The sequence below is a fragment of the Pogona vitticeps genome, chromosome 12 (assembly GCF_051106095.1).
Source record: "Pogona vitticeps strain Pit_001003342236 chromosome 12, PviZW2.1, whole genome shotgun sequence".
NCBI lineage: Eukaryota > Metazoa > Chordata > Lepidosauria > Squamata > Agamidae > Pogona > Pogona vitticeps.
In genome coordinates this window covers 6,095,783-6,113,577 of record NC_135794.1, presented here as the reverse complement: position 1 = coordinate 6,113,577, position 17,795 = coordinate 6,095,783, and the positions used below count along the sequence as shown (strand labels likewise).

The 17,795-nt window shown below is 42.7% G+C and overlaps 2 protein-coding genes and 1 long non-coding RNA gene across 4 annotated transcripts in view; 1 reads left to right on the top strand and 2 right to left on the bottom strand.

Moving 5' to 3' along the window:
* Positions 1-4,180, bottom strand: part of CSNK1G1 (casein kinase 1 gamma 1) — a 39,598-nt gene extending 35,418 nt beyond the window's left edge. For both annotated transcript variants that reach the window (XM_078380948.1, XM_072982052.2), the window contains exon 1: positions 4,018-4,180. The gene's annotated coding sequence lies outside the window, so the exon portion shown is untranslated. The remainder of the gene's footprint in view (positions 1-4,017) is intronic.
* A 4,002-nt stretch (positions 4,181-8,182) lies between these two features.
* On the bottom strand, positions 8,183-13,287 carry PCLAF (PCNA clamp associated factor). The gene is made up of 4 exons (XM_072982161.2): positions 13,118-13,287; positions 10,319-10,396; positions 9,218-9,383; positions 8,183-8,536 (listed from the first exon to the last, which is right to left on the bottom strand). The coding sequence occupies exons 1-4, from the start codon at positions 13,167-13,169 to the stop codon at positions 8,473-8,475; spliced, it is 360 nt and encodes a 119-aa protein (XP_072838262.2). The 5' UTR covers positions 13,170-13,287; the 3' UTR covers positions 8,183-8,472.
* Positions 9,379-11,252, top strand: LOC144584591 (uncharacterized). The gene is made up of 2 exons (XR_013538947.1): positions 9,379-10,427; positions 10,784-11,252. It is a non-coding gene; the product is annotated as an uncharacterized LOC144584591 (long non-coding RNA).
* Positions 13,288-17,795: the final 4,508 nt, after the last annotated feature.

Genomic DNA, 17,795 nt, shown 5'->3' with positions numbered 1-17,795 from the left:
CATCAGGAAACATAAAACAAACCTATCTCAAGGAAGAACATCTGCATTCAGCCCAAGGCCACCATGTTGATAAAGCTGGCCGACGAAATTTATCTGAAGGTAATGTCCACAATTTCACACATGATGCTTTTGATATGAAGCTAGGGTGGAAGAAGTATTTCCAAAGGGACAGGCTGACCTGTGCAATGAAGATTCTTTGGAAAATATATTATTTTGATTTTTCTTCCACCATGAATATGAAAACATACTTTTGAGCAGCGCTATTGACCTCACTGTGCAAGAGTTCTTCCCAGATAAGTTACAAAACTTCACATGCTTACTACTTCCACATGTCATGTGTAGTGGCTAGCCAAAAATGAAATATGTAGATAATCGCACTGTACTCTTCTAGTGTCAGAAACTACCAAGCATAACAAAAACAAAAGGACTGCAGCACTTTTTAGACTAACATTTATTTTAACATGAGCTTTTGTGGATTACAATCCACTTCTTCAGACCCACACACTACAACTGTCATGTTGTCTACGGTACAAAGTATTATCTGATTCAAGCCTATGCCAAAAGCTAAATGGATAAATGATGAGGAATTATTTCAAATACATTAGGGAACACATTTATGGACAAAGTTGCACTAATCTGAGACTACTGGGTTTGATAAATCAACAATGATATATCATATACTGCATTTTTAACAACATTAGATTATTCTATCAAAATCTGCGGAGTTTAGATTCACATAACTATCCTTAGGCTGCCACAATAAGATTTGTTAATATCTTATTTCTGTTTGTATATATGGAGCTTGTTCTGTTTCTGAAGACAGAAAACCATAGGAAAGAGTTCTTGTACAAAACAGTAAGAAACAGTGCACAATAGCTGCAGAGCAATGGAGAGTAAACAGTTAAAATGAATTTTAGTCTTATGTCCATACGTAAAATACAAAAACAGAATTGGGTAGTATCTGGATTGGGCCTCCAAAATAGTGGCGGGGGGAGAGGGAATGGGGGGGGAATCAGGTTTCAAGTCTTTCAATGCTCTTTGTTAGGCTGGGTGATGCAAAATTTGACAGGAAGCAGCAACAGTAATGTTCAACCTTCCATTTTGGCCAGATGTTAAAACCTGTTAGAGCTGTAATTAATTAAACTATAAAACTGTGACAGCAAGCATAGAAAGCCAGCCAAAGGTGTGAACTTAAGAGATTGTACCTCAAGGGACATAGACTCCATTGCCCATCTCTATCTCTACACAAAGTGTTTGTGGGACTTAGTGTGGTAGGGATCAAATCATTTTTTTCTTGCTGTAGAGATTACTATACTGTACCCTATTTTTGTTAAATCAAAACTGAACGGTTATACTAAAGGTGAGTCACTTCTGAATGCTATTGAGTGTATATATCACACATAGGATTTACCCGCACACTATGAAAATTTTAAACATCTTTTGCCATGACCTACCGTCCAAGATAAAAAAAAAATGCTAGTGTTTAACGTAGATACAAAACCCTAAGGCACATGCAGTTTTCTATCTACACTATAAGAGACATTTTCAGAAAAATGTGAAATGTACAAAGTTAGAAGCAATGTTAATGTTCTTCTAAGCAGTGATTCTTCTACAAAGCAGTCCAAATCTGATAAACCATAGGTAAAGTTCCCCTTGACATTTATTCCAGTCATGTCCGACTCTAGGGCGCGGTGCTCATCCCCGTCTCCAAGCCGTAGAGCCAGCGTTTGTCCGTAGACAAGTTTTCGTGGTCACGTGGCCAGCATGACTAGACACAGAACACCGTTACCTTCCCGCCAAGGTGGTACAGTACTTATTTATCTACTTGCATCTTTACATGCTTTCGAACTGCTAGGTTTGCAGGAGCTGAGACAAGCAACGGGAGCTCACTCTTACGACTGCTGTTCTTCTGACCTTGCAGCACAGAGGCTTCTGCGGTTTAACCCACGGTGGCACCACATCCCTTAAAGTAAACCATACCTTCACACAAATATGCTTAATATTAACTTTGATTTTAGACCATACACAAATACATGTCCAAATGCAATACACACATCTCATGTTCATTACATACTATACACAATCTGTACACAAGGCAACTACTACTTTGCATATTAATTACAGTATTAAATATATTGAAAATGCAATATAAATCAAAATACAAGCATTTTGTCTCCATATGTCCATTCCCCCTCAGTTCCAGAGGAAGTAAAGTGCAGACGCTAGCCACTGAAAAACACATCAAAATATCAGCCTCCGCTTGGATCTCCAAGTACAGTTTGTAACATGAACTGCTGCATTTAATATACTGAGTCACCAAGACTCAGAAAGGGGAAAAATATATTAAAGAAAGCCACAGCAGTGAGGAATCAGGAAGCCTTCCTTTTTTCCCCTCCAGTGTAGCCACCTCTTTACATCTACTCAGTTCTTTAGCTTGGCCACCTAAAAAGAGGGAGGGGCAACTTAATAGGACAAATGGGAAATATAAACACTCTCTTAACACTCAGACTATCAGAGTACAGTGGTGCCTCGTTAGACGATGATAATCTGTTCCACTGAAATTGCTGTTTAGCGAAATCATTGTCTAGCGAAAAGCATTTCCCCATTGGAATGCATTGAAACCCGTTTAATGCGTTTCAATGGGGAAGAATCCTCGTTGTCTAGCGAAGATCGGCCATAGGAAAGCCGATTTGCGAACCGCCGATCAGCTGTTTAAATTGCTGTCTTGCGAAGCTTAGGTCCCGAAAACACCCGTTTTGCGAGCGCAGAGGGAGCTGTCAAAATCGTCATCTAGCGAAAATTGGTTTGCGAAGCAGGGACCAAACATTGACCAGCGAAGTTCCCCTGTAGGAATCACTGTTTTGCGAATCGCTATAGCGATTGCAAAAAGTCAATGTCTAGCGAAAAAACGGCCAAGTGGGGTAACTGTCTAGCGAGGCACCACTGTATATGATGAACATGCAGCAATCCACCAGTGTGAATCAACAGGTCGAAAGAAACTCAAAACCCAAACACGGGATAGACATAGGTAGCCAGTGCTCAGGCTGTCCAGGTAGCCACCATTATGTTGTATCTAAAGGGACTCTCTATACACAGCAAAGCCTCTCTCCCCCCCACCCACCCCGTTTTATGACCCCTCACAAGGCACCTCTCTGGCTATTTTCTGCAGGCCAAAGGTTGATCCAGGGACTGCCCTGCCCGGATCCACAACTCTGGCACACACCTCACCTACATCCAGGCCCTGGAGGTCTGCAGGGTTTTTCCCCTCAGGTGGCCGAAAGAAGGTACAGACAGGCATCAGGGAAGAGTCCTTCACTCCCCCCTCCCCACCAACACGAAGACACACACACACACTCACACACACCTTATTTGGGGCAGGTAGCCTTTGGTGCCTTGTCACCCTCCTGTCCCCGGGGGGGGGGGGCAACGAGTTCGGACGTTACTCTGAACGTGCCTTCGAGTTCAAAAAGTTGCCCTGGGAAGCAGGCCAAAACCAGAACAATTAAATAAAAACTCACGCCCGCAACCCGTCACTGCCTGCGCGATGTATTTCCGCGCAACAGCTCCTGCCCGCCTCGGGAAGTCCTTTTTACATCCCCTCCCCAAAAAAAACAGGGACCGAGGCCGAGGGAGAAAACAAGAAGCCAAACCTTCTGGCCCCAAAGAGAGCGAGCGAGCGAGCGAGGCCACGGCTCCATTCACACGTTACCCGCGAAGCCTGTGAGGGCGAACCCGCAGGTGGTTGAGGAGAATAACGGCCCGGCCGGGGCAAGTCCCCGGGGTTCAAGGGAGAGACACACACACACACACCCCTCACAAACACGCAAACACACACTTCAGTTTCCCCTCACAAGCCTATTCCCCCCCACACACACACAAACCCCCACCGGCTGCTGCCGTGAGACAAAAAGAGGCAGGGAAGATAAAGGCGAGAGGAGGTGGAAGGGGGGGGAGGACACACGAACATGGCGAGCGGGGAGGGGGGGCGTCGGTGGGCCTCCCGGCTTGGCCTCCTACCGTCCTGAGGGAAAGCGGCTCCTCCGGGAGAGAAAGAGAGAGGGTGGGGGAGGGAGGGGGCGCCAACCGGGGGGCCTCGGCCCCCTCCTTCGCCAGGCACACTGAAGGGGGGAGGGAGAAGAAAGCGAACCACCCCGGAAGCTCTTCCCGCGGGACACGCCCTACGCCGGCCAGCGCCCTATCGGAAAGACGCGAGCCGGGCCGCGGCGCCGTCACAAAAGCACTTCCGGGTCTCGGCCGCCGCGGCCGCGCCTTAGCAACCGCATTCGGTTGCTACGCGGAAGCGAGATATATATTTTTTTCCTGAGGAAGGGTAGGTGGGTGGTGGCAGGGAATCCACGGGCGAGGTCACGTGACGGGATCGGGGGGAAAAAGAGGGGATTTCACCCCCTTTTTCTTGTTTAGGAAGAAGCGGGGCGGAGCGCAGGATGCGATGATATGGGGCACTGGTTTATATTTATTTATTTATTTATTTAATTTATATGCCGCCCACTCTACCCAGAGGTCTCTGGGCGGCTTACAATAATTAAAATTCAATACAATGATTAAAATACAATTAAAATACAATTAAAATAGCCATCATCAAGACCCACAGTTGTTATTTTTATGGGGGCAAACGGCACGCGACCCACTGAAAAAATGACCCTGGGGTTGGCGCCGGTGATAAACTCCAAAAGGGAAGACGGTTGCATAAACCGATTGCCCTCCGAGGTGGCCAAGAAATAATTCTGCTTTTCGGGTAATTTCACCAGGAGCTGGAAATAAAACAGATTTGGAGCAATTGGGCTGTGGCCAGGGATTGCCTCTGCCAAAGCCAGAGGGGTGAGGATCCACAGGGAGAGAAAGGTGTGATCCTTTTCACGGGGAGGCAAAATCTAAGGGCACAGGTCTGTGTGTTTCTTGTAGCAAGGTACATACTATGCTTTCATCAGGTTACCTGGAGCGCTGCCCTAGACGGCAGGTTGTACACACACCTGGATGACTAAATTAGCTTAGATATCCTCTTATACTAGGTATAATGTGTGCAGTAATATTTGATTTGTGTATTCAAAGTATTCCTGTGGTATCACAATGCGCTCCTTGTCAAATCACCAGCCGTGGGGGTGTGCTTGCTGGACATCCATATTAGAGGTTCACTCCATAGCCCGTAAAAGCAATTATGGGAATTAAAAGGGGGAGAGACTTGATAGTCTGGGAGACATAAGCACTTTTGTGGGTTGGAGAAGGGCGTACATGGCCTTAAGCAGGCTGCGAGATACAGAACTGGTCAAAGAGGTGCATCCGTGCGTTGCAAAGAAATGGGTAAGACCCATGCTGGGTAGAATAGTAAGCATCCTATTCAACTGAAACTGAGGGGCAGTAGGTCAATTATATATGTACTGTACTCTGTAGATATGAAATACTGTAACTGACTAGGTGGAATTTTGTTTTGAATTTCTTGTAACTTTGTCTCTTTAAAAGTTTGTTCAATAATATAAGGGGGGGCTCCTTTTGCTTTAATGAGAGCCTACCAGCTTTTTCAAATAAAACTGCATTGTACCTTTACTGGTGTTCTTTGTTTTGGTCTCTTGCCATAGAGAAGCCCTAGGTTCTGTATTTTGAGTAACAGTTGGAGGGAATTAAAACGCAGAGTGGAAGCAATAATTATTTTAGCAATTATCTCCAAGGAAGCAGCCATGTTGCAACAAAAAGTTGTTAACACCATTAACCAGTTTTAGTTTCAGCCAGTTCTTCCATAGATGTCTGTATTTCCACCCTACTATATATAGGATAAATGATTTTTCCCCAATAAACTCTGGGATTAAATAAATCAATTGCAGCTTCAGCTGAAAGGTTCTCTAAAAACAATATAACAGGTAGCTGTTGTAGCAAGAGAAACCACAGTCATGTAGCATCTAAGAGTAACTCATTTTAATCACTAGTCTTATAGGTGCTACAATTACAGTATTTCAGGTTTCTCTCCTGAAAGTAGAAAACATTAGTCAAAAATAGGGAAGAGCCGTTTTTCAGATTTCCTGGTAGCCACCTTGCAAAAGCGTCAATTTGTTTTCAATGCGTTGGTTAGACACTGTGAAGGAGGTTGAAGTGGATTTTAGTCAACTAAAAAGATGGAGAAGGGTTAATGAAAGAGTTCCTTTGTAGCCTTCTTAATTAATAAATGCATACCATCAAGTCAGTTCTGACTGACAATGACTCTTTTCTGGGTTTGTAAGGTAGAAAATACTCAAAAGTGGTTTTCCATTCTCTTCTGCTGGCGCACCATGGGGCTGCAGTTTGCCCAAAGTTACATAAGTGGCTCTTCTGGGATGCAATTACCAAATTTTGGGACACAAAGTCCCCCCCCAAAAAAAAGCATAGTATAACTGCCCTTAGCGTTCTCTAGAAGGCACAAAGAAACTTGAATAAGTTTGTTATGTAGTGTCAAGTCAGAATCGACTTTTAGCGATCCACATCTCACTACTAATTTCAGTACTACATATTTTAAAGAATTTTGACATGCATAACTGACCTCACTATTGCCAGAATGTTTACAGTATCTAGTCCTTTGAAAGTTTGTGAATAGTATTGACACTTTCTATATTTTTATCTATTTCATCCACATAACTTGTAGTTCTGTGCCTTGGGGGAAACCTGGCTAGATCAATGAAAGCTCAAGACTAACCTATTCCTCTTAAAGATGTCACAGAACCCTGTTTTTACCTTAACAGTTGGTATTATAGTAGAAACTAGTGGTGACACACATTCTTGTGTAAATTAAGTGATTAGCATTTCATTTACTAGAGCCAATCAACATATCTAAGCAAGGATTGACTGTTTACCACCCAAACATTTTTTTGTGAAAGTTAGGTAAATGTTTCAACAACTGTCCTTTGCATCTCAAAGGCGAACAAGGTTTAATTTGGTACTGTGGTCTACACAAACTCAATAAGGCTGGTCTTTAAGGTACTGCAGAAGTGTTGCTTTTGTTTTAGCTTTTGAATGTTACTTCTCAATTCAGTTAGCGTACTGCTTGCATTCCCTAACCACTCAAGCAGTTTGTCATGTAAAACATGATAGTGTTTACATTGTCACAAGACTCTTTGTTTTTCCCAGTGTAGATAAATGAGCTGTTCTAAAGGCATGGCTGAGTGGGCACATCGGTGTAGAACGCAATACATTAAGAACAAATGTTCCACGTGGAAGACTTCTCAGCCTGCATCTAACAGTTACACTGAAGTGAGTCGTCTCTGACTCATGCTTTCAAATGAATGTTGCATGTAGCACGTCCAGAATGTAACACATTTACAGCAGATTCCTGTTTCATGGAACAGAAAGAAGAAAATAACTTCTGGTGCAGTTTGGCCATAAGCAGGAGTAGGGAAGCTTTTCCAAATACCTTATTTAAAGCAGTCTCAGACTCCCAACATGAGGCATACCATATTTGATATTTTTACACATTCTCTGCATAATTTCCACACTTGTTTGCCACGATTCTAGAAAGACTCCTAAATTCATTCTATTTGTGATTTTATGCCCCAATCCTTACTAGAACAAAAATGGAATAAAAAACAAGTCTTGCTTTCATACACATGCTCATAAGATTCAGACAGTCAAGCCTGTGCAAGACACGGCTTTTCGATATGAAGCATTTGTTCCACCATAAGTCCCGTTCTCAGTACTGAATAAATCTGGGTTGTATTGGCATTAGCATTTCTCTTTAAAAGAACCATTCTCTTCTCTTTAAGAGATCAGCATATCTCATATATGTATATACATTTTTAAATCTTGAGATCTTTTAAAATCTTCTTTACTGCATTTTTGTTGTTTTTGAGCAGTAGTGTAATGGTACTGGAAAACCTGACCAGGTGGTGTGTTTTTTTAGGCCCAACTTGCAGAATTCCTCAGGCAGCTGTGGTGCTTCGGGAACTGTAGAAAAAACTAACACACCACTGTACATCTCTAGTGAACATAAAGCTGCAAGTCCACCTCGTTAACACCAAATTGCGACCCATGCCAGAAAGCTATACAAAAGGAAAATCCATTATTCTTTAATTATTTCATAAGTTATTTTATTATAAAGTTAAGTTTCCTTGGCCTTCCAAAAGCATTTCAGTTAAGCCTTCTCTTGGATTTAGAAAGGAAATCCAAACGTAAAACTCAAGAACGAGTTATAGTAACACACAAATAACAAGATAATGAAATTTAATAAGACAGTCACGTTGACTTTCATATGGCAAAATCTTTAAGTGCTCTGAGAAACAAACATTATTTAACATAAAACAATTAAGTACTCATTACTCAGCATGACAGTGCTTCATGGGCAGCTAATCTCCCAGGAGAGACTGATCTCAATTCCATACACTCATTTAAATTTGGAGGTCCTATGAATAAATAAAGACCTTTACGCAAAACGATGCATACAAAATATATACAGAAGCATGGCGAGATCTGCCAGCAGAAAAGGTGAGAAGCTCATCATACTTGGTCATCTTCCGAGAGTGTTCCGTGGTCTTCAGGATAAGGAGGCAGGGGGCGAGCTCTGCAGAGATAAAGACGTTAACAATGTAGTGGCTGGGCAATTCTTCAATATGGAGAACCCCATGATGGAGGTTAAGAATGTTTTAAAAATTAAACCTGCTTTTATTTATTAATTAAATGTATACCCCGCCCATCTAGACACATGTCTACCCTGGGCAGTTTTTTAAAACTTCAGTTATTATAAGAAACAACAAAAGTTTTAAAAGCATACACTTCCCCCTTGAATTGTACAGGTCTGGGCAATGGTTTTGGTTATACACAGGTATTTTCTTCGATAAACAGATATTCAATAAATACTGTGCCCCTGGTCACCCAGACCCTCATGAGTTCAACCCTAAAGGTGATGAAATAGTCTACTTGCCCCCAAATGCAACATCTCTAATTCAGTCTCTAGATCTGGGGATCAAAAGGAAATTCAAAGCTCTGTCTGGAACTGATTGTCAACACTATGGAACAGAACTACAATACAGAGAACTGGTGTGTGTTTGTGAGAGTATCAACTGTTTATACTTTGTAGTTGATTTTTGGGGGGGGGGGACATAAAAGTTCTACATGAATTTTGGACTACACAGGGATCCCACACCCCAACTCCAGCTTTGTTTAAAGGGGAACTGTACCATAAAGTATGGCACGTTGATTAAAGGTATGTTATAGAGAGAAAACAAAGACATAAATTTCTTACTTTCTTCTACTTTTCTTTATTCCGCTGCATCCTGGTTCCTCATCAGAGGGCTGGTTCTCCTTTTCCAAATGTTTCGAGGGCTGCCTAAAAAATTCTCCAATTCCTTTTTGCCATGGTGGTATTGGCCTCACACACACTGGATTGCCACCAGCATACTTACTTTCACCTGCTCAACATGATTAAGAATGTATTAATGGCTGGCAATTTAAAAAAATACACAATATAATACAATAAATTTTTTCAAGCCAAGACAAAATGTACATTAATATATAGGAAACTTGGAACTCGAGGTTAAATTCAACAGCATGATTTACACCGCATAAAGCAGTTTACAGCATCAGCTACTACAGTTCTTCAGAAATTAAGGATTTTCAATCCCGCCCCCAGGGTCCGAAAGGCACCCTTTCTTTGCAGGAAGCTTTTGAGGATCATGTGATGGAAACAGTTTAATTCTGAAAATTTCCACTAGCAGGACTTTTTACCCATGATGAAAGGGATTCCAAGAGTGCCTTAGATTTTTAATTTCCAAAAAGCTCAGCGGCTGACATCAGCCTTATGTACCATAAGCTGCTCCACTTAATTTTTCAGCCAATGTCAGTTGCAGTCTATCTTCTTAAAAGTTTAATGAAGACAGAAGATAGGCAGCTGAGGTAACTTGCTGCTGAATTCTATCATACATAACATTCCAGCTAGTTTAAACAACACAACTCTACATAGATATTTTTCAGGAGCAAATCCAGTTCAGTCCCATGACACTTATCCTCCCTCAAGTGTGCAAGACCGAAACCTATCTGTTCAGGACTGAATCCTAGACAAAGATTCCACTGTTATAGCACATCTGGGGGGGCTATTCATCAGTTTAAAAGGAACTGCCTAAGACAGGGAAAATATTCCTGATTATTACACAACACCCACAATCTCTTACCACCTACCATGCTAGCTGATATTGCTGGGAGTCAAAGTCCAAAAATATCTGGAGGACCCACAGTTCTGCACTCCAGACCAGAAGATGATGGGAAGGTAGCTCACAGTTCATAGCCCCACCCCAAGGCCCATTAAAAGCCAGCACAGAATCAAACCTCTAACACCCAATACACTCACCTTTTCTAGAGGTAGAAGAGGGGCTCACATTAGCACTTCCAGAGCCAAGGACCTTCCGGGGAGCCCTCGCAGCAACCACTGGAATTGCAGGAAAAGGACAGTATTACAGGTTAAAGAATAGGGATGTGGTGGCGCTGCAGGCTAAACCGCAGAAGCCTGTGCTGCAGGGTCAGAAGACCAAGCAGTCGTAAGATCGAATCCACCTGACGGAGTGAGCTTGTCCCAGCTCCCGCCAACCTAGCGGTTCGAAAGCATGCAAATGCGAGTAGATAAATAGGGACCACCTCGGTGGGAAGGTAAACAGTGTTCCGTGTCTAAGTCGCACTGGCCATGTGACCACGGAAGATTGTCTTCGGACAAAACGCTGGCTCTATGGCCTGGAAACGGGGATGAGCACCGCCCCCTAGAGTTGAACACGACTGGGCAAAAAAATTGTCAAGGGGAACCTTTACTTTTACCTTACAGGTTAGAGAGCAACTTTGATTTGGGTCTGAGCTACGTACCCAAAAAACTACATATTCCCTTATAAATCTGTTGAGTATTAAAATCAACAGGTGGGACCTTTCTCTGCATCCTGCCACCCACCCTCACTGGTGAGGATATGAGAGAGAGCGAGAGAGGGGATCTTCTCTGTCACTGGCCTGACATTGCAGAAATCCCTCCCAGGGGAGGCCAGGCTGCTTCTCCCGGCTCTCCATCCATGAGCAGGCAAAGACCTTTCTGTTCAGGCTGATTTTAACCCCCTCAGGAATAGGCTACCTAAGCAAGGGAAGGGGGTCTTTAAAATGGGGCTGCCTAGGTTTTTTTAAAAAGTTTTAAATTTTGTTTATTTTAACATTACAAGCCACCTTGGGTCCATCTGACAAAAGCAAGTCACCAATATTTTAAGTTAAGTTAGTTCAGTTTTATTATAGTCATAGACCTGAAAATTCAATTATATATATATAGAGGACAATATTTTAAAGAAAAAAACCACATATATTTACACCCACTCCCTCCAACAGTGCAATTTTGTACAATTAAACCATAAGATTGCAAGGTTCTTTATTTAAATGTCACCTAACAGCCACAAGCCTTAGTGATAGATGTGTGCAGTGGACAGAATAACACACTTAAGACTCAAGGGTTAAAATCCACACTTCTCCATGGAGCCTTACAGGACCAGACCATGGGTGAGCACTGGTAAAACAAACACTCCTTAAATGTCTTGAAAACCAATTAGGATCATTATAAATTGGAAACAATATCATAGCACGTCACAAAAACAACATAAAGTGACCCAGAGCATGCCAGCCTTACAACTATCCACTAATACAGTACAGGCAAATATTTCTACAAAATACAGAAAAATACTTAAATTCAGTGTATATCAACAGAGGATGATGGACCAAGGAGAGGCCTTGGCCAAGGGCATCCGTCCCGCCTGAAGCCTGTACCATTTTAGGGCAGGATGTCTCTGAGCCTCAATCCCATTGCTGCAGGGAACCTATCCTAAGAATAGGAACCTATCCTAAAAAATGCTTCTACAGACTCTAACTGACTAATACCCTTGAGAGAAGTACAGTACTTGAACATTTGAAGAATGCTAAAATACTTATCCCGCTGTTCTTCAATGATCTCACAACCCACTATGCTCCACTGTCTTCAGAAGTTAAAGGCTGTGGTGGAGCCCCTCCCCAAATCTCAAGCCCACCAGCCATCTGGAACAGGAAAAACTTAAGTTTTAGACAGCTGCCAAGCAGTTACAAGGAGGGCAATGCACCGGAGTACCTTCTAATCCTAGCAGGCCCCCAGATTTATCAAAGGAGAAGGCAGAAATCAACTATGCCCTGACTAAAACTGAAAAGCCACCTTCCTAGCCTCACCCTTGCAAAGATAATGCCCCCCCCAACAAAAGGATCCACAACTCAAAGGCTCACATTTTTCAAACGGGATTGTACTGCTCTGCTGCTTCTAAATGTGGTTTTTGCATTGACTCTATTTACCATTGTCAATGCAACACGTGTTTCATTCCTTTTCACTACATATTTGTATGCTTACTGTTTTTAGCTCAATTTTTTAAAAAACCAAATTGTTGGGCTTCATGGCTCTCCAATACAGTATTTTAGTACTGATTTCATTTACTGTTTTCAGTATAGCACTTCTTTAATTCTTTTCCAACTTACCGTTTTTAACTCAATTTTTTCCCCAAACCGGATTATTGAGCCCTGTTGCTTTTACATGTGTTTCTGGTATTTATTTTTTTTATTTACCGTTTTTAATACAGCCCTTGTTTAATTCCATTTTACTTTTTATTACTTAAGATTTCAAATACCTGTAGTGTCCTTTTAATAGTGTATACCGCCTGGGGCCCTTTGGAGAAAGGCGGTTAATTTTTTTTTTTTTTACACACAACCCACCCTTCCCTCCAATCCTGTCGCGCACCTGAGCGCGCGCAACGATCATGACGTCACCAACCGCGGGAAATTGCCCTTGCTGAGCGCTTTCCTCCGTCAAATTGGGAGGGAGGCCGTTCGCACGTTTCTTCGCAGCATCGGGTGCGCCCCGAAATCACCCCTAACCAGCGGCAAATCGTTGCATACCCGCCCCACCGCCCACGCAGCAGGACTTGAGCCTTTCCACGGCGAGCCGTTCCTCCAACCCGTGATAAAAATACCATCGGGTCATTAAAACTTTCCTCGCCCCCCCCCCGTTTCCTTCAAAAGGGTAAAAAGAGGGGCCTCGATCCTCCTTGCCCTTTTTCCTAGACCGAGTGACAGGCAGCCTCCCCGCACAGTCCCGCGCCCCTGGATCCCTTGCCTTTCCGGTAAGCTCCGCTGGATCCACCGCAGTCCGCCTTGGTCCGCACCATCCTGGCCTTCCCAGGCCGCGCTGCGACACCAGGGAGCGGAAAAAAAGCCGGCGCGGGAGCAGAAGCGCGACCGTCTCCGGCCACGGACTGGGACCGTTTGTCAAGCTGAGCCGCTGGGATGTTGCTTTTTTTGTCCTTCCCGCGCGCGCGCCTCGCTCCCATTGGCCCGGGCGGGGGTGCCGGATTGGCCAATCGCAGGCGGGCGGCGGTTTGAGGAGGCCGTTAGAGAAGCGCGTCTCCTCAGCTCCCAGTCCTGACGAGCTGTGAGGGGGTTGGGGTGGACTTGGTTTCCTTTCGTTGCGCTTGTCGAAATAATTAATACGTTCTCCTTCATGAGTGTGTCCTTTGGTCATAAGGACTGAAAATACATTTCTGAGTTTCCCTCGGTTTTAAGCTTCAGGCTGAATTGGCCTCAGCGCACCCGCCGCCCAGGACGCGGTTGCTCCCTGAGGCAAATGGCAACGGCGGTTCTCCCAACGGGTTTCCTTTTAAGCATATCTAGAAGCCAGAGCTGGACTTATTGGGGCACTTGAGGTGGGAAAACGCCACATTTCTGAGAGCGCCAAGAAAAAAAGCTTCAACTTGAACATTGGGTGGCAATTGGGTACACTTCTCACGTCCAACATGGGCTGCCTGAAGCAGCTGCCTCACTCAACCCAATGGCAGGGCCAGCTCTGCTGAAAACTGTACTTCCACTGCTTCCCGGAGTGAAGTTACTATTATCCACTCAGTTACTATGATTCTAATAAGCTTACTATTCTTAGGTTGAAATCATAACATCTAAACTAGGCTAATTAATCATCTTAGCATTCTGCAACTCACTAAAGCCGGGCAAACCTCTTCCTCTCTTTTCCCAAAATAAATAACTTCCTTTCACATACATTAACAACAATTTTTCTACTTGTCTTCAGACCACCTTCTTTCTGACACTTTCAAACTGTTAATTAATTAGGATTATGAGGGCGTAATACAGTTCACATACCCCCCCCCCCCCCCATATTTCACATGAGATCTGTAGGTGGCTTATATCATCTCAGGAGGAATGTGGTGTTTGGTCTTCCTCTTGGTCTTGTCAAACCTTGCTCCTTGGTGCCAAGCAGAGCAAACTTGGAACAACAATCCCATGAACCATTCAGTGATTTAAATCCAAACTACACAGAGATTCCATCTTTGTATGACTACATGTCCCATATGCCTTATCATTCCTCAGAGACAACAACTTGGGCCCAAACAAATTGCCATAGAAAGTGTGCAGTTTTTCCAGCACCCATCCTCATGCTTGGTGGTTCATCCTTTGTAGCATGTTAGTTGCTCTTGAAGATACATGATTCCCATAGTGTGCATTTGGTGATTGTTCTTGCAGTTACACAGTAACTTCCGTTTTTTTTAAGCTATTAATTCTTACACAGCAGCATTTTTGATGAGTAACACCAAACTAATTTTTACTCTAGCGTTCCGCTCTGTATATCATAAAGGCAATAGCTCCCCTCACTACCATAGTTGGGTGTTAATTAAATTTATGATGGGAGAATGATTGCATTCTCATGAGTGTTGTTGGGAAGAGTCACTACATTTTAGCTATGTTTAAGCTTCAGACTGAATTTCCACAAAGTGTCATGTTTGATGCTATGTTTATATATACTGTAAAAGAAAAATCCAGAATGTATAGCAAGCAAAATACACCCTAGTATAGTGGTTCCCAACCTTGGGTCCCCAGATATTTTCGGACTAAAACTCCCAAGTTTCTGGGAGCTGTAGTCAATAACATCTGGGGATCAAGGTTGGGGACCACTGCTCTAGTAGAAGAGTAAGGACTCATGTTAGAAGCCTTAATAGAGGGGACTTAGCTTACACTCTTACCAACAGATGCACTCCTATCACCCTACAGAAAATATGGCAGCCAGCTTCTGAATAAACATGGTACCATCAACCATCCTGAATAAGGCCTTTAAAAGAGGTGGGAGAAGCAGACTGAACTTTCCTCAGGGGGTGCTATACATTGGTCACGCTTGGAGTTTCAAAGGAAGGCCAAATGGGAAGGTCTGTGCATAATTCCTGCACTTATTTGTTTGAAGAACTGTGGTGTGATGTCCAACCAACAGCTTCTTCAGCGGTAACTTTAAAGCCACAACTCCAATGCAGCCTGGATCTTTCCTAACTTACATCTAAGCCAAACACTTGGCCAAATCTGTTGGCCAGGAGCTTTTGGCTAAAGCAGGTACTCATAGGTATGTGGGCAATCATATTATCTCCATACGGGTCTTATGTCCCCCTTTCAAACATAGAAGCAAGGAAACAATCATTAACTTACAGACTAAAGGGGAGGGAGGCAGAGGGATGCTGGCTAGGAGTAACTGAGCTATTTGTCTCAATGGACCAGCCTTCACGAAGGAAGAGTTCTTCCACCTTAAGTGTTGGTGAGGAAAATAGGGATGTTAATAAAGCAAATAAGTATGTTAGAAGTATTTCCCAGTTTTAAACCTTATAGGGTATCTCTGTCAGCAAGGTCCTTTTGCAGTTTACATAGAAGAAACAGACCCATTTCTGCACAAGAAAACAAATCCTCACAAATCGGCCACAAACTTCGTCACTCACCTTTAAGTCAACTTGGAGAGGAAAGAAAAATAAAACATCTCTAGCCAGAGCTAGAGATTGCTGAGTTACATTTCCTTGGAAGCTGAGTTAATTTACCAAAGGCTGGAGTAAAGGTTTCTTATCACACTAAACATGTTAATTGGCTTGTTTAGTTCTAGAATGTTTGTGTTACCAGCAACAACGTTGTGAACGGGCAATGTAAATAATATAATCGTCACTATCAGTACTCTTTGTATTCTTCTTCCCTTCTGATTATTCACAACCCCACCCACAATTCTAGATGTGTATGTGTGTGTTCTGTGCTGTCAAGTTGAAACCAGAGCCTAATAGGGCTTTCAAGATATTTAAGGAGCAGTTTTAGCAGATCCACTCCCCCAGTGAGTTTCCATGGCCAAGTGGGGAGTGGAACTCTGTTCTCCAGAGTCCTAGTCTGTCACTCTATCAATTACACCGGGAATTCACAATTCTAAATAGCATATCTTTAATCTGTCAGTGAAAGGTAATGCTGTAATGAATATGCTTGTCTTTAAAGTGCCGGCAGGTCTCTTTGTTGTTTTAAGTCTCCCTGATAGGCACTGAATGCCTCTTCTCTTTCAGGTGCTAAATGCTGGCCATTAGGTATCTAGAAAGATTAACAGTGCAATTCAAAACCAAATACAGCTGAACTAATTGGATGTAAAACCAATTTACTGTAATGCCAGTCAGGCCAATGAGCCTAAAGTGGTTTAAGTTTGATTGCTCTGCAGTCACAGCAGATATCATACTGTTAAAACAATTTGTTTTCAACCACTTTAGTTCCATTTTCTAAAATGTCATTATAGCAGCACATTTGCAAGAATTATTGTTGTAATTAACTTGATTGTATAATGAACTTACCTAGCCAAAACACTTAGTTTCTTTGGATCACACTGACTGTGTGATGCAACGAAAAGTGGGAGGGATATCTGAACACATGGTAAGATAAAGTTATGCGAATAAATGTATTTTTAATCTGATTACTGAAATACTATAATTCACAGTCAAATGAGGAACTACTTGTATTTCTGTACTTTGAAATATTTACAAATTACTGCCTCTTATTAATGTCTAGCAAATTTGGTTCAGAACAGACAAAAGAAAATATCCCAGTGATTACATCATTTGTGCTGATCTATATTGTATTAGGCAAACAGCTTTAAATTGTTTTAAGGGATAATGTAACCTATTGGTTGAAGAGTGTGTTGTCTGCCCTCCTCCCATTGACTAAACGCTATACAATTAACTGGGCTCCACTACATGGCCCTAAATCCAGATCATGAATCAAAAAGCTAAAAAGTACTGGTTCCAAAACATGTCCTTATGTACCATTAATTTAAAGGAAGGAAACGTATTTAAGCCCAAGGCCTGAATTTAACTTCCTAAAAATTATTGAAATTTTTTTGGTCGGTAAGGTCAAAACAGAAAATATCAGCGTATTTTAGCTTTAAGCTCTTACTGCCAGTAAGTATTAGAAGAGGAATGTCTACCTTTTTGAATTAAAGCAAATAAGGAAAAAAGTTGGGAGATCACCAAGTGACAGTGCTATGATGGGGGAACCCCAGAGGACAGAATTTAGCCTCAGAAGGGCCAGATTCAATCCCAGGGCCTGTAGCACCCCGGATTTTATATTAATGTTTTGCTTCCAAAAATGCATTAGGGCTTATTTTCAGGGGATTTTTTTTCCGTGTACAACAATCTACATTTATTCAAATACAGTCATGGCATCTTTTTCTGGTTGTTGCACAAGGGTGGAGGGCGGGGTTTCACTTAACCGGGGCTTATTTTTGGGGTAGGGCTTACATTACGAGCATCCTGAAAAATCATACTAGGGCTTATTTTCAGGTTAGGTCTTATTTTCAGGGAAACAAGGTATTATTATTATTGGGTAGCCAAAATATAGAGGTTTTTCCCCACCACTGTGCATGGCAGCATGAATGCATGCTGGCCTTGGGACAGAAAGGGAGCCTGATAGATCTGTGGGCCCGGTTCAGTCAGACTCACAAACAATGGAAT